At 40.4% G+C, this 16,083-nt stretch overlaps 1 protein-coding gene across 4 annotated transcripts in view; it reads right to left on the bottom strand.

Annotated features, from left to right (window-relative positions):
• Nucleotides 1-4,230: 4,230 nt before the first annotated feature.
• GNE (glucosamine (UDP-N-acetyl)-2-epimerase/N-acetylmannosamine kinase) overlaps nucleotides 4,231-16,083 on the bottom strand; it is a 34,463-nt gene continuing 22,610 nt past the window's right edge. For all 4 annotated transcript variants that reach the window (XM_042023513.1, XM_042023514.1, XM_042023515.1 and 1 more), the window contains exons 7-12: nucleotides 13,644-13,854; nucleotides 11,139-11,268; nucleotides 9,099-9,320; nucleotides 7,994-8,176; nucleotides 7,299-7,415; nucleotides 4,231-6,590 (exon numbers count right to left, since the gene is read on the bottom strand). In XM_042023513.1, the coding sequence (XP_041879447.1) occupies nucleotides 6,355-6,590; nucleotides 7,299-7,415; nucleotides 7,994-8,176; nucleotides 9,099-9,320; nucleotides 11,139-11,268; nucleotides 13,644-13,854 (1,099 nt within the window). In that variant the 3' untranslated portion in view covers nucleotides 4,231-6,354. The remainder of the gene's footprint in view (nucleotides 6,591-7,298; nucleotides 7,416-7,993; nucleotides 8,177-9,098; nucleotides 9,321-11,138; nucleotides 11,269-13,643; nucleotides 13,855-16,083) is intronic.

The raw sequence follows: 16,083 nt of genomic DNA, 5'->3' as shown, positions 1-16,083 counted from the left end.
TAATTGCTAGTGATTTCACCTTGCTGGTGATTGTCCAGCCAGCAGTACTTCTGGTCTCTGCAAGGCTGTCCTCCTTGTTTGTTTAAGCTTGCTTAAAGCTCTTGAGAGCTTTAGTTTAAAAACTGCTCCCCTATCCAATTTATCACACTAGACAGAAGCTCAAGAAAACTGAAACAGCAGGCTTGTTAAGGGGCTTATCTTGCTTCCAGTAGGACTGAGGACACTGCCTTACACAGGTAAGCAGTTGTTCTGTATAGTTTTCTTCTGTCACTGTGTAGTTTTCTGCTGTCACTCTGGCTGCCTATCTCAGGCTCAACAAAAAGTAGAGGGCACTGAGTAGTTAAGACCTTTGATATTCTACTGCTTACTCTGTTCTGCTGGGTATTCAATGTTGTCTTCATGTGCAAAGATGTGTGGTGTAGAGGCTGTTCACCTGTTTTTGAACTGTGTCCTTGTCCTCACTGACCTTTGCAGACACTTCCTCCCTCTAGGGTGGTGAACTGGAGAGCTGGAGAGCAAGAGAAGGGCAGACTTGCTCTTACTGCTGCTCATCTGCAGGTCGGAGCTCTGTCTGCCAAGGTGGTTGAATCTGAAACAAACTGATCTAGAAAATGTCTGCTCTGCTTCCTTGGCTCACCCAGCATTCACAGGAGCTGTATTCTAGCCTTGCTCTGTTAAACCTTACCTTAGCTGTCTGTCTTCTAAAACTAATCTGTTCAATCTTCTACATTATTGCACCATGTTTATCAAAGACACAGCATCTTAATTGGTGTGTCGCATAATTGCTTTAATACCTTTTATGCACAAGCTGGAATGTTAGTCCAGGCAGTTAGAAAAGGGTTGCACATGCAGACTAAAATGTACTAAGGCTCAGGATGTTGCTGCACAGCAGCTGTCTTATTAGCAGCTATGTCCCCTTGCTGGGTAAGATAGTGAATAAATGGTTTCCAGTTGGGCTGCAGTAGTTAAAACTGTACCTTAGTGTTGTCTGTAGTGATGGAAGCAACTCTCATGTTTGCAAGTGTGTTTGCACGCTACTGATGGGTGGTGATGACAATGATAGTAGATTAAAGGTCTGGAAGATTGATTCCATGGAAGATTAATGCATGAAGATACCTTCTGAACTGCACAAGGATATGGCAGGTGAGTCCAACAGGACTGAAGCACAGAGCAAGTTCACAGAATACTGATACTGTTGCTAGCCTTGACCAGTTATGCATTCACCTTTACTGAAAATTTCCTTTTTGCTGCTCACTCAAAAGCTCTAAAAACAAAGGCTTTCAAAATGAGCTGATAATTTAAAGTCCACTACGTTAAATATACAGTCCTTAAAGTATTAATATGAATTTAGGAGAATTTGAAAGATCAACAGGTTAGAGGGGTTCATGCACACTGAATTATGGTATTTATTGATCACCTTACAGAATATTTTATCTTGCTATGGATGTGGTTTAGAGCTGAAATCCAAGAAAATGGGCAAAGACTCAAATTCAAGGCCAACGCAATGTTACAGAAGTTAAAGCAGTATTTTATATGCTGTGTTTGTAGAATCTAAGAATGTGTTTGCAGGTTTTTTACGTATTTCATCTTGCCGGAACACTTAAAAATGCAGCTCTGTGGTTTCTGATTACCTCTGCTACCTCTGATGCAGAGATTTTGCAGATTACCTCTTCTGCCTTAATTTTATATTCAAGTATGCTAGCTCACTGTCTCCTTTATCAGTGCTGTCACAAAATCATAGACTGGCTATGGTTGGAAGGGACCTCTGGAGGTCGTCTGCTCAAGCAGAACTTGCTCTGCTCAAGCAGAACCACCTAGAGCCTGTTGCCCGCGACCATGTCCAGACAGCTTCTAAAGACCTCCAAGAAGTGAAATTCCACCACCTCTCTGGGCAACCTCTGCCAGTGCTTTGATACCTGTACAGTAAAGAAGTGTTTCCTACTGTTCAGATGGAGCTTCCTGTGTTTCAGTCTGTGCTCAGTGTTTCCTGTCATAGCACAAATGAAAAGAGCCTGACTTTGTCTTCTTTGCACTCTCGCTTCAGGTACTTACATACATTGATAAGATTCCCCCGAGCCTTCTTGTTTCCAGGTTGAACAGTCCCAGCTGTCAGCCTTTCCTCACAAGAGAAATGCTGTAATTGCTTTATAATCTTTGTGGCTTTGTTGAACTCTGGTGTGCTTATGTCTCTTGTGTACTGGGGAGCTCAGAACCAAACCCAGCACTCCTGGAGTCAGGACATTTTCTGTGTCTGAGATCTATTTTAGATACTTAGACCTTGTGACACAGCAAAAGAATACGCAGGTTTATTTGGGAAAATCAATGCCCTTGTCTGTGTTTCTAAACATTTGTTTTCTTCAGAGGTCAGCATCTGTCACTTGGTTTTGTGACTTCATGTGACAATTTTGTGCTACCTCTGGCCTTAGCTGTGCATGTTCAATCCTGTTTACTGGCTTTAACTTCCCACTTCTACTGCTTATCTCCATAGCACTAGTCAGTGGAATCTGGAAAAAAACCTGGACACTTCCTATCCTTCAAACATAATCCCAGCTGCATGTGCATGAAGACCTCATGCAGTATTGAGAGAGAAGCTGCGGACTTGCTGAATACATCCTGGTATAGAACTTGCTTTGTTTAGCTTCTGATCAGGTGGCAGCCAGCAGTCAGGCAGTCTGAAATTACAATAAGCATTTGTAAAGAGGAAGGGGGATGGAGAGGTCATGGGTTTACTGGAAATCAGGGAGCCTGAAAACAACAACGCTGTGCATTCATCCTCGGCCTGTGGAACATGGGTAAGTTTTAAGCAGCCATAAAACAACATGGTGTGGCTTATCTGTTTCTTGCTGATTTTTTTTTTTTTCTGAGCAGCCAGTTAAGAGGGTAACATACAGATTACTGACTTGTATTTCAGTACAACATGAAATACAGTTCAGGACAACATGGTTGTCTATAGTCTTTGCCAAGAGGATTCCTCCAGTAGTACTTGTCATGCAGGCAAGCTTGTTCCTCTGCAGAACCTTGTGCTGTGGCACTAGTTCTAATCCAAACATAATTATCTGGAATGATGCAAGGGGTGTACAGCCCAGGTGTTTTATACTTACTAATGCAGGACATGGTGATCAGATTTCACTGAATGTGAGTATAAATCCTGTCTGCACCTTACTCTCTGTTGTGTTTTTGTAATACGAAATTGCCATTGCCTCCATTGGTAATACATGCAAGTTTTTGACAAATTTTGTTACAATTAAGTGGAGGAGGGACAGTACCTCAAGACCATCAGAAAATGAATGAATTTGTTATTTCCAAGTGTTTGGATGGCAGATCAAAGATTCAAAATACTTAATAATTAAACTTGCTGGTCAGGAAACCAAAAAGAAATTCTAAACCTTGATTCTGTATGGATTAGCTATGTGGTGTGCAAAGCATCAGCAATGATGTTTAAAAAGATAGCTATTGAAACTCAACTGGTCTCCTCATGATCCCAAGTCCTGGCTCTTTGGGTTTCTATGGTAATGCAGAACTGTTGTGGACAAAGCATTCTTTTTCCACCAGCTGCAAGAAACATCGTGGTATAGGAACTTGTAGGGCATTATACTGGTTACATGAATGAAAAGTTACAGAACTAAGAACTCCAATTTTAGTTTGTTTCCCAACCTTTTGGCACTCTACTGCTGCGACTTGCTTATGTAATGCTGATTATAAACATCCAAGTTCATGAGGGGACTTGTCCTGCCCAAGCTGTTGATGTCATGCAGTTCTGCTTGGAGGGCTGGACGGTTGCATTGCTGGTAAGGCTTCCGCAGTTAGGACACCACATGCACTTACCACGGACACTGCAAAACCAACCAGTATGCAAGAGGCAATACAAGCAGGTGCTGCCAATGCAGGTAATGAGAATGCCCTGCTGATTTAGGCTCTGAAGTACTGATAACAGCTGTGGGAAGGGGTTTCATTCCTACACGTTTTTCCCAGTATTGGATATAAAGGTTGATTTGTCCTCACTGGAGTCCATGATCTTCATATTATGGACTGCTCTAAAGGACATTGGGCCAGCATCAAGTAAGCACATTACTGCAGATACTCTGTGAACATCTGGTATTTGCTCCTTCTGGGGCTGGATACAATTGGGTGCTAATGTCCATAAAATCTCTGGTCCACATTTAAGTACCTGAAGTTCAAAGGACACTTCTGAACAGGGAAATAAGGAGAGACAAACAAAATGACTATTACGCTATTAAATATGATTTTTTATTCTTTCTGATTTTATAAACCACTTGTACATATGCAGCAGGTTCTTGGCCAGTTGACAGAAAAAAGCATTTTCAAAAGCATTTAAAGAATCATTTTCATAACATGACTAGACGTTAAAGGTGTAAAACTTTTCAAATGTGTTTTAGTCTGTCATGTTTTTTCTGTGCCTGCACCCTTCCTTCAGCTGCTAGGGAAAAACATTTGGAATCTGAGATACCAAAAATACAGAGCTTCAGAGGGTCTGGAAAGCAAAAGCCTGGTCCCACTTTTAGCCAGGCATGCCAGCCAGGCATTCGTTGTGATGCTAGAGGATGGAAAGATCAAATGACAGGCCTCGTCACTGTCGGAACCTTAATGCTCCTGATCTGAGCTACTATCACTGTAGAGAAATGCCAGTTTCTCCTTGACCTGCTTGCTCATAGAGCTAATGCTCTGGTATTGAAGGTAATGGCAATCATCCAGTAAACCAAGACATGTAGGAAAAGGAACTAAAACTCCTAGATTACATAAAGCCTAGTACAACTTGGCAAACAATTAAGAACCAGTATTTGCCAAGTCTGAGAAACTATGGTATAGAGGCTGCATGATTTTTCCTGGAGACAGCAGGAAGGAGATTTGGTGTTGGTTCTGAAATCTGCTCTGAAGATGTGAGTTATCAGTTAACATTCCTTGTGGAAGAGAGGGTGAAGTAAAGGACAATCTGTATAGATTATATATGGATTTTACAGAATTACTGAGTGTACTAAGAGCTATTCAGAAGTTCATTGTATAGCAGAGGGCAGTGATTACAGAAGATTGTTTCATTTTGATTGGAGCAGAGTGGAAATAGCCCTTTTATTCCCCTGTACTAACACATTACTGGACTTCTGAGAATATCAGGGTTGAGTTAAATGTCAAAATAGGTCACTAAATTCAGGACAGGATAGTCTTGTGACTGTTCCTCCAGAGCTATCTTTCTGGATTAGCTGATAGATGGGTTGGTTTTTCAATTTTTCCAGCATCTTGAAAGTATGCTAAAAAAGCAGCTGGATAAAGACAGGACTATATATCAAGGACTCATTTAAGAAATACAAACCACAGCTTCCCTAGGCAAGCCTTCACTGGTATTTGACATACCTTCCCCTTCTAGGCCGCGGAATGCCCTGAAGGTGAGGGGATAAGGGTCAGATGAAAAGCTGATGGTGAAAGCAGGACAAGAACAGTGCACATGCAGCCACCCGAATGGCTGAGGGGGTGCACCGTGTCACCCTGCAGTGAAAGGTAGATTCTTTATGATCAGATGTGCCACATGGCTGAATTTCAGCTAACTGGCTACCAAAGAATAAGCAGTTCCCCCTCCCCTAGAGTAGTAGGTTAAATCCCTTGAGAAATCCCCCAAGACTAAAATGCAAACATGTTACTATTGGCCATGGCCAGAAGACAAAGATGCTCATTGCTGTACTTATCATCTTGTTTGGACTTCTCTGCAGGTTGTAAGCTCACTAGACTGTAGATTTTTTCCTTCATATGCAAAAGCTTCTAAAATGGGACTCTGCCCTTTAGAGATAATATAATAAATAAACTTGGTTGCCTATACCAAGTCCTTCATGAAAAGGAATTTCTAGGTGTAGCCTTTTTTTATTGTAGAGGCCCTTGTTTCCACCCACTGGAATTACTACCTGCTACTGGTGATTACATCATATTTACTTTGTGGGTGGAATCCTGGAACTGAAAAGCTGGTAAATGTCTCATTTCACACAGGTGGGAAATGAGATATGGATCCCCAAGTGCTAGTTATAATTTTATACACCATACACATTATCCCCATTCATCAAGAGATGCTCATAAATAATTCAGTTACACTCAAAAAGTAAGGTATAGGCTTACCAACAGAGGTGCTTAAAAAACCAGAATTGCACATTACTTCCAATGAAGTCAGCTGAAATTTAGGAAAAATACAAAAAGATAATACCTCAATTAGGAAATGCTGAAGTAGTCACTAATTACTCAGAACACTACTCTGATTCCTTAGCTGCTCTCATCAAAGAAAAAGCTGGGGCAAAGTATTCCCTCCACCCATTAGGAATTTGAATAGTCCAATCCTCTAACTCTTCTATAATTCTTCTAGTATATTCTACGTGTAGTATAATCCAGTACCAGGCTAGCAGCTCCAAGGAGAGCAGGATCTGCTAGATTTGAGACCACCACATCCACAGTTTTAACAGAGGACAGAGCCTGTCGATTTATCACATCTTTGACAGCATTAACATAGTGGTTAGCTAGAACTCCAGAAAGGATCACAAGAGAGGGGTTCACGGTGTGTAGAATGTTCACAACGCCAAGGCCTAATGCAGTCCCAGCTGAAAAGATGAAGTAAAAAGAAATTGAGTAGAATACTCAAAGCAGTTCTGGCATCAGTAGTTGAAACAGTTCTGTTAGCAGCAAATAACACTGGAAAGTCAGTGAAGTATTTTGTTCCAGAGTTTTATGTTTTCAGGTAATATGTGTCTGCTATTAACTTTTCTTTCAAAAGTTTAAAAAAAAAAAAAAAAAAAGGCAATTTTTTTTGCACAATAATGCATTATTCATGTTATGGAAGTGAAAAGACAAAACAACGCATGAATCATGCTTGTAAGCAAAGAGAAAATAGGAAAGCATTACTCTACCATTTTAATGTTAACAACTATGTATAAGGGAGGACTGTGCTTAAGCTAGTAAACCAGTAAAATATCCTGTGTAAAGTAACACATAAATTGCCTTTGCTACCTCAGACTAGCCATTCACTTGCATCCCCACATATGGGAATGTTGAGAATTTACTTCTTTTTTATAAATTCATCTTTGCAGAACCTTTTAATCTTCTTTTTTTTACTGGAACAGACACTTTTAACACTTCTGATATTTTCTCCAACATTTATATTTAAAAATCTCATTACCATCAGTAATTTCTATATTGAGAGGTTCTCAACATGTTCAGGATGTTTGTAGTGTTACAGTGCACTACCATTTCTGCATCCCAAAAATATAATCATGGATGTGTTCCACACTCTGGGTGGGCTATGTTCTTACCTGTTCTGAGAATGCTCTCTGCTTTTGTATTGCCAAGTTTAGCTGCCTGAATAAGGTGTGCAGCACTAACAATCTCCTCCTCCTTCATTGACATTCCTTCTACTAAAAGCAGATCATCTGAAAAGGAAAGCCAAGAGTAAAACACGGTAATGTGGCAAGTCAGGGGTGAAAAAAAAAAAAAGAAGCAATTAAAATCTTTTCATCTCTTTTACTTGTATGCTGAATCCTGAACAATATGTACAACCCTGAGTTTAGCCGAAGTAATTATATCCATATTATTCAGGAAACTAGTTGCAGAAGCAGGGAATCAAACAATTAGGGTGTGGTAATTCACTAGTCTTGTCGGACCCAAAAATAAATAAACTATAAATACTCTCAAACATTTAAGACTGAGAAGCTTTTGCTGAAAGACAATCACTGTGAAACCAAACGTCACAGGGTGCCTATCAGATTACTTTACATCATATTTAAAAAGAAGAGACAAGCTCTACTGTGTACTTCTGGTAATTCTGAGACCTGTGGTTCCAAATGCTCCTTGCCACTGAAAAAGATCTGTACTGTGCAGGCTGCCTGTACACCCATTCTTGTTTCCTCCTAGAAAAAGGCGGCAGATGTATTTTTTCTTAATACCTTCTTTGAAAATTTCTTCTATATTGCAAAGTAACTGTGTTTTGAAAACCAGAGTAAATAGATACCATCATGCAGCTTCTTAGCTTCTCTCTGTAATGCTATTCCTGAGGCATATGCTTCTATACATCCTTGGCTGCCACACAGGCACTCTGGTCCATCTAAGGATACGACAATGTGTCCAAGCTCAGCAGCACAGAAAGAACTGCCATGGATCAATTCATGTTGATGAACGATTCCACCTCCAATTCCTGCAAAGACATTAAGACTTCTATGGTTTGAAAAAAAAACCAGACACCCCCTGCTCCCCAACAGTTTTTAAAGGCCCCGGTTACGCGAGACACTGACATTTGTTTATTCACAAGATAAAATAATTTGCATCAGTGATGATCTACACTAGAAACCAAGAATTACTAGTTGTTGAAGAACTCTTCTCTATTTGGCACACCTAATATGCAAGCTCATAGCTCCCTCCTATTCATTTATGGCTCAAAATGGTATACAATGCTTCTATTTTTTAAAAGCCTATGGATGGTACTGAACTATGACAGATCTTTTAAGCTTGTGAGTCATGCTCTTTATGCAAAAAACTATCCAAGTAGCCTTAAAATTTTGCACTTCAGAGAAATTCTAATGCTGTATTTAGACAGTTAAACCTGTGTGTTAAAGGGCCAGGACACTTGAATGTGCAAGCCTCTGCTGCCCCTTCCCAAACTGGGTGTAAATTCATCAGCTAGTTATTGCTGCCACCATCTAAAGGACTATATACTTTACAAATGAGAAAAGTTACGCCACATTTGCATTTCAGATTTAATAAACATACTTTCTTATATTCAGTTGTTTATCTTCTAGATACATATTCTGATCTGACTTGTATTTCTAAAGTTTAAAGAGAATTTAGATATAAAGCTAAAAAAATGCAAAATTATTCCAACTAAGGTTGCTCATATTTTCCTTTCTTGCTGGCATAGCTGTACCAGCAGAACTTCTTTCATCAAGAAGTTTAAACTATGGCAGTGGTTTTATTTGCCTGAATATTAAAAAGCACCCTAAACCAAACATATAGTGTAGCAAAAGTATTTTTGGTTTTCCAGGCATAGTGGTAATGTTTATAGCTGAGCCTCTAAGTGATGGTGCTAGATTTTGGGTTTCATTGAACTACAACATACTCACCTGTACCAGTAATCAGTGTTACAAAATTTTCTATTCCTTTTCCATGACCAAATTTCCTCTCTGCTAGAGCAGCACAGTTTCCATCATTGTCGACCCAGACTGGCAGGTGCAAAGCATCAGATATAGGAGTCCTGAGATCCACAGAGCTCCACTCCTGAATGAGTTTTGTAGAGTGAAGCACAATTCCTTCTCGAGGGTTTACCCGTCCACCTGTGGAAATACCTAAGTTCCAGAAATACAGGACAGAAAAATGAAAACTAAATCTGTGTAATAGACTTTAAGTAAAAATCCATTTTTCTTTTTCTAATGACAAGATTTCTTCCTGCCCCCCCAATACTAGGCTTTGAAGAAGAGCATGAAAGTAAAAATTTCTTAAGTATTTCTTAAGTATTACTGGCAGTGCAACTTTTGACATGTAGAGAACACAGAATCATGGAATAGTTTGGGTTTAAAGGGACCTCTGGAGATCATCTAGTCCAATCCCTCTGCCAAAGCAGGTTCACCTACAGCAAGTGGCACAGGATTCTGTCCATGTGGGCTTTGAGTGTCTCCAGAGAAGGCGACTCCACAACCTCTCCAGGCAGTGTGTTTCAGTGCTCAGTCACCCTCAAAGTAAAGAAGATAATTCATAGAATGCCATGGCTCTAATCACAATGTGCCGAGTATCTTAAGACTAACCAGATGGTTAGTAACCAGAGAGTTAATGTTCCTACTTCAGGCAAGATTGCAGCAAATCACTTAATAGTTGTGTTTCTTGTTAGTGATGTGCAAAAGGCGTAACAGCAAAAATACATGATTCAAACCCTGGAACACTATTAGTGTCTGGAAGCCTGCTGTAACTCTCAAGATTTAGAATGACTAAAAATAATCACTAGACCTAGAGTAGTGATTTTTACTTAAAAACACACTGTTTTTGTGAAAGATCAAAACTGTATTCAGAGATTTGTCTATTGAACAGAGTAGGCCAGTAGCAGGCTCTATTAGGCAAACCAGTTTGCTTAGCTGGAGAGGCTTCCAGAGTTGGTGGAGTCTCTCAGGACCACTGAAGAGTAGGTCACGATTATGGAAGTATTTAACTCTAGACAATAAAATGTGAACATTTTATTGTACAGAGCTAATGTAGTTGAGTCACATATAAAGATGGTTCCAGGGTTAATGTTGTAATGGAAAGCAGCCATAAAAGCTCTAAGACAAGCAGCTGAATTGAACATTAAATCTGTAAGATCTGATCTGAAGCACTTACATTTCTCTGTATGGCTTTGTGTCCTTAATGTTGTTTTTAAAGAATACAGCATGTTCAAGTTAGTTTTTCTTTGTACTGTGCAATTCAGAAAAGTTTTAATCTGGAACAAACTACTTTTCTTTAGGAACATTTCTCAGCTAAAATGAAGATTCTACGTCCTTCTTAAAAATCCAGGATACATTAATCAACATCTTAATAAATAACTAATACTTAAGGGCAAATCTCCCAGTCACCATTTAACTGAAGAAGTCCTGTCTGATATAAACACACAATTTAACACAGAATGGTACTGCAAGTGGACTGCAAGTCAGGAAAAAGGCTGCTTTTGTTTCTGTTAGCTACAAATTTAGTCCTAACATTCCAGCCTTTTTAGTCTGCCCTGGTGTATCTGAGAATTCTGCTGCACAGTTGATCATAGCCCTAAAAAAAGGCTTACAGACAGCAGAGAAAACATCACTCAGCTGCAGTTGTTTCAAGAGCTGTTTTGATAAACACTGAGCATCTGAGTCACAATGCCAAGACAGCAGAGAGCTTCAAAATCCAGAGAACTACATAAACACATTTTATATATCGTTTACTATAACTTAACAGGTTGTTTTAATGGTTGTTACAAACTTCAGTCTTTATGGTCAGCTTCTCATTTTCAGCCATTTTAAAAAGTTTGTTTGTTCAGAATGTGTAAGAACTTAAAGTACATGAGATCCATTTTAGAAAGGTGTTTTAAATTAATGAGTAGTGATTTGATTTCATGTTGAAAAACACAGATGTAAAAACAAAGTTAGTATTTGTTAACTTACCTACTCCCAAAATTCTGCAGTTTACATTTACTGCCTCTGATGCAGCCTCTACACACATCTTTAGAATTAATGCTAGTCTGTCTTCATAGGTTTTAGGGTTGAGCTGGGTGTACTTCTTAACTATTTCACCCTAGAAATGAAAAACAAAACATGCCCCAGAGAAATGAATGTTATGGTGAAATTTCTCTTCCATTTAAATTACATGTCAATTTGAAAATAGAGCGCTATAACTTATCTATTTAAAAAAATACAGGTACTATGCTTTAGATCTTGGGCCTACAGGCAAGGTTTGTGACAACCCTTGGGGGACAAGTTTGCAAGATCAGGCATTACATTCTGCTTCTGTAATCAGTCTCCCATCTGAAATTAAATACACATTTTAAGGAACACATGGCTCATATGAGGAAGTATCACCAGAGCTATTGCAACTGTTGTTAGGCATAAACCATGATAGAGCAACGCCCTTAAGCTGAACACTAAAGTGTTAAAAAAAAGAAGAGAGTAACAGTTGCTAAAAAGGACAGAAAAACCACAGTGCTTTAAGAATAAAATCTTTCCAGTTTGACTGCATGAAGGGTTTGTGTGGTGTCACAGACAATGCCATTTCACCAAAAAAAGGAGAGTCAGATAGAGAGAAATGCTAGAAATTTCAAGGCAAAATTTACTATACTTTCAGAAATATCTTTTCTTCTAAGCAATTACACTTCTGAGTCACTTGCAGTATTTCTGGAGTACCATCTACTGTGATACATAGTTTGGGTTGGAAGGGACCTCAAAGGAAGGAACACCTTCCACTGAATCAGATTGGTCAGAGCCCCATCTAAGCAGGCCTTGGAACACTTCCAAGGATGCGGCATCCTGAACTCCTCTGGACAACCTGTTCCAGTGCCTCCCCACCCTCACACTAAAGAGTTTCTTCCTAGTATCTAATCTAAACCCACCTTCTTTCAGGTTGAAGCCATTCCCCCTTGTCTTGTCACTACATGCCCTTGTAAATTCTTTTTACAGAATTTTTTTATGGGGTGGGGAGGGGCTGTGAGGATTATTTTCAGCCATAGGACTCATGGAGTGGTAATGAAAATATTCATGATGCATGCTTGGGATCTATGGGTACTGAGGAATTGATCTTAATTCAGTGTTTATACTGCAGGATTAAGCCAGGACACTGCAGAAGGTATCCTGCCTAACAGTGTTACTCTCCCTGTTACATCCCCTGTACAAGGTATCTAAGTGAACTGCACTCAATTAAAGCAACTGAGCGAAGAGGACTAACAAAGACAGTCCATAAGCAACAAGGCCGAGTCATTGTTGCCAAAGAACTTGGAAAATTCCAAACTGACAATGATTTTGAGTATTAGGTCCCAGCATCTCAGCATCACATGAGCAGTAAGAGTTTGTGGATTTTGGATGCTTAGTTTCTTTCTTTGCTTTTAGTTTGGAGGGGGAATCAGAGAAGTTGTTTTGGAAGAAGAGGCTGCAGCAAACATTATCAGAAGACGTAACAGCTTCTAAAAGGAGTTTTTGAAAATTCACTTCTTTGTGAAATCAAATCTCATGCCACTGGCTTTTAAATGCTTACATCTGTTGTGTAAATTTTGGTATGAAAGTCTGATTGTTTTCACTCTGATTTGCTAGCATTTCAACTTTCATTAATGCCACCTTGAGCTCTGTAGAGTGGGCAGAATTTTTTTAAATTCATTTTTTCCAGGCTGTGTTGACACATAGGAAAAAATGTGATGTCAATTTTACTTCTAAAAATACTACACTTTTAAAAGCTGTCTTTAAGACCTTGAAGATCTGTCAGACATCTCCTTTTAAATGAATGTGAAAATTCTGGACTGTATCAGGTCACTTTACATAACTCTTCATGCTTCTGCACTGCTTTCTTACTTTGCTTTCTGGGTAACTATTATTGAACTGATCTGCAAATATGCAGTATAATGGTAGGAGTAATTGTCCAATACTGTTGAGAGTAAAAGCCAAAGACTTCTCATCATGAGTTTTGTTCACATCTTTGAAATGCTGCAGAATTCAGTAAATTGATTTGCTAGATGCTGGTTGTTGCTCATAATGGTCCTGTGTGTGTATTGCATGGCAGTGTAAGGCAGTGGGGAAGTAGTAAGTCTACTCTTGGAGCCTTCCGTGTTTTGTTTGACATGTAAGATTTTGCAGGTTGAACTCAGTCACCTTTTAAGGAGAACCAACACATCTGAAAGTTGTTTTATTCTTCAAAGTCTGTAGTCAACCCACAGAGAAGCAGCAGCTACGACCTTGCGCCACCAGCAAATGGTCATTGCTAGTTTAACATCTGTCTTAGACGTGCAATCCAGTAAGCAAGTTATATCATGACTGTATGAGAGATGCACCAAATAAGGGGAAAAATCTTTATCCCTCAACAAAAGTCAATAAACTGCTTTTGTTTTGGAGCTCTTTTGCATCACAAGCCCATATCCACAAAGCCCAATGAAGTTTGCAGATTATCTAGAAGCACAACAGAATATTTACCTTCATACTGACAATTGCTACTCGGAGATTTGTTCCACCTAGATCCACAGCCAGAGCACTCTGTGTCTCTAGAATATGGTCAATATCTTGAGAGATATTATCTTTGACAGGAGGAAAACAGAATTTCTTTTGCAATGGTTCTTTGAGGTCAATAGATTTAAGGAACTTCAAAATCCTTGGAACAGCATTACCATCTCCATATATTTTTGAGCTATAATACAAAAAAGAATTAATGTAAAACAGTGTCATTACAATATTATGATCTGGCCACTGTGCCAATACTGCAGCTCACGCTATGAAAGTCTGTCATGAGATATGGTACATAGTGACGGTAGTTTAGAGAACACACACAGATCTTTCAAGTCTGGCATTAGCTCCATTTTGGAGTACAAAACTGGAATGTAGAAAACTGGAAACTAATGATGCCAAAACCCCTGTAAAATTAAGTTTAATGAAAGGACCCACACCATAAAGCAGAAATAAAAATATGGACAGTTTATGTATGTGCTTCAAATCCAAATAAGATGTACTTATCACACAGATGCCAACTACATAACAATAAACTGTATATTCATGTCCGTTTTCAACATGTCTGTTTCTAAAATATCATACATGGCATCAGATACTTGGTATTAAAGAATTCAGTTTTATTGCTCTATTTAGATTCTTAAGAAATATTGTTTTAATCCTTGTCCTTAGCTGAACAAATATTATCTCTCAAAGTTTTTAAAAACTTACGTGTTAGAGGAATGAGGGTCAATACTCATTAGGGCTGAGGAATAAGGAAAAGCATCCTGCCAGAATTCTGCAGCTTCCCTGGAACCTTGCACTCCGGACTCTCTACATATCATGAGGTCAAATCAGCTATAAAGTATTGTTGACAGAAGCACAGAACACTTTGAGTTGGAAGTGACCTCCTGAGATCATCTCGGCCAACGCTCCTTCCAAGGCAGGGCCATGCTGAGCAGCTGACACAGGAACTCATTCAGGTGGGATTTTAATGTCTCCAGAGAGGGAGACTCCACAATCTACCTGGCCAGTCTGTGCCTCTGGTCCGCTACCAATGCCATGTTGAGGTGGCACTTGTGTTTTGGTTTATGGCTATTACTGCTTGTCCTGTTGCTGGGCACCACTGAGAAGAGTCTGGCACCATCCTCTGGGCACCTGCCTTGGAGATATTTGTATGTATTGAAGAGATTCCCTCTCAAGTCGTGTCTTGTCTTGTCTAGACAGGGCTGGCTTCCACATTCTCTCCCTCCCCTCGCAAGACGCACCAGACCCCAAACCACAGAATCACAGAATGAACTAGTTTGGAAAAGACCTTTGAGATCATTGAGTCAAACCTGTGACCTAACATTACCTTATCAGCTAAACCATGGTGCTGAGTGCCTCATAAAGTCTGTTTTTTAAACACCTTCAGGGACAGTGAGTCAACCACCTCCCTGGGCACCCCATTCCAATGCTGAAACACTCTTTCTGTGAAGAATTGTTTTCTAATATCTAGCCTAAACTCCTCCTGGTGCAGCTTGAGACTGTGTCCTCTCATCCTGTCACTGGTCGCCTGGGAGGCCAACCCCCTCCTGGCTACAATCTCAGAGTTGTAGAGAGTGCTAAGGTCACCCCTGAGCCTCCTTTTCCCCAGGCTAAACAACCCCAGCTCCCTCAGCTGCTCTTCACAGGGCTTATGTTCCAGACCCTTCACCAGCCTCGTTGCCCTTCTCTGTGTGCATTCAAGCATCTCAGCATCTTTCCTAAGCTGGGGGGCTCAGAACTGGACATAGCACTCAAGGTGAGGACACAGCACTCACCAGTGCTGAGTACAGGGGAAGAATCACTCCCCTTGTCCTGCTGGCCACACTATTGCTGATACAGGCCAGGATGCCATTGGCCGCCTTGGCCACCTGGGCACACTGCTGGCTCATGTTCAGTCAGCTGCCAACCAGCACCCCAGGTCCCTTTGCCTGGCTGCTGTCCAGCCACTCTGTCCCCAGCCTGTAGCGCTGCAGGGGGTTGTTATGGCCGAAGTCTAGCACCTGGCACTCAGACTTGTGTATCATATTATTGGATTCAGCCCATCTATCCAGCCTGTCCACGTCCTTCTGCAGAGCCCTCCTGCCCTCCAACAGATTGACACTCGCTCCCAGCTTGGTGTCATCTGCAAATTTACTGATGGAGGACTCAATCCCCTCACCCAGATCATCAATAAAGATATTAAATAGGACAGGGCCCAACACTGATCCCTGGGGACAGCTGGTGACTGGCTGCCAACTGGATGCAGTACCATTCACCTCCACTCTCCGGGCCCAGCAACCCAGCCAGTTCTTAACCCAGGGATGGGTGCACCTGTCCAGGCCATGGACTGCCAGCTTTTCCAGGAGAATGCCATGTGAGATGGTGTCAAAGGCCTTGCTGAAGGTCAGGGAGACAATATCCACAGCCT

Source organism: Corvus kubaryi, unplaced genomic scaffold (assembly GCF_017639235.1).
Source record: "Corvus kubaryi isolate FWS band 111438036 unplaced genomic scaffold, C.kubaryi_AGA036_p1.0 37249, whole genome shotgun sequence".
Lineage (NCBI taxonomy): Eukaryota > Metazoa > Chordata > Aves > Passeriformes > Corvidae > Corvus > Corvus kubaryi.
Note: the sequence above shows the minus strand (reverse complement) of the source record. Positions and strands in the feature narration are given on the sequence as shown.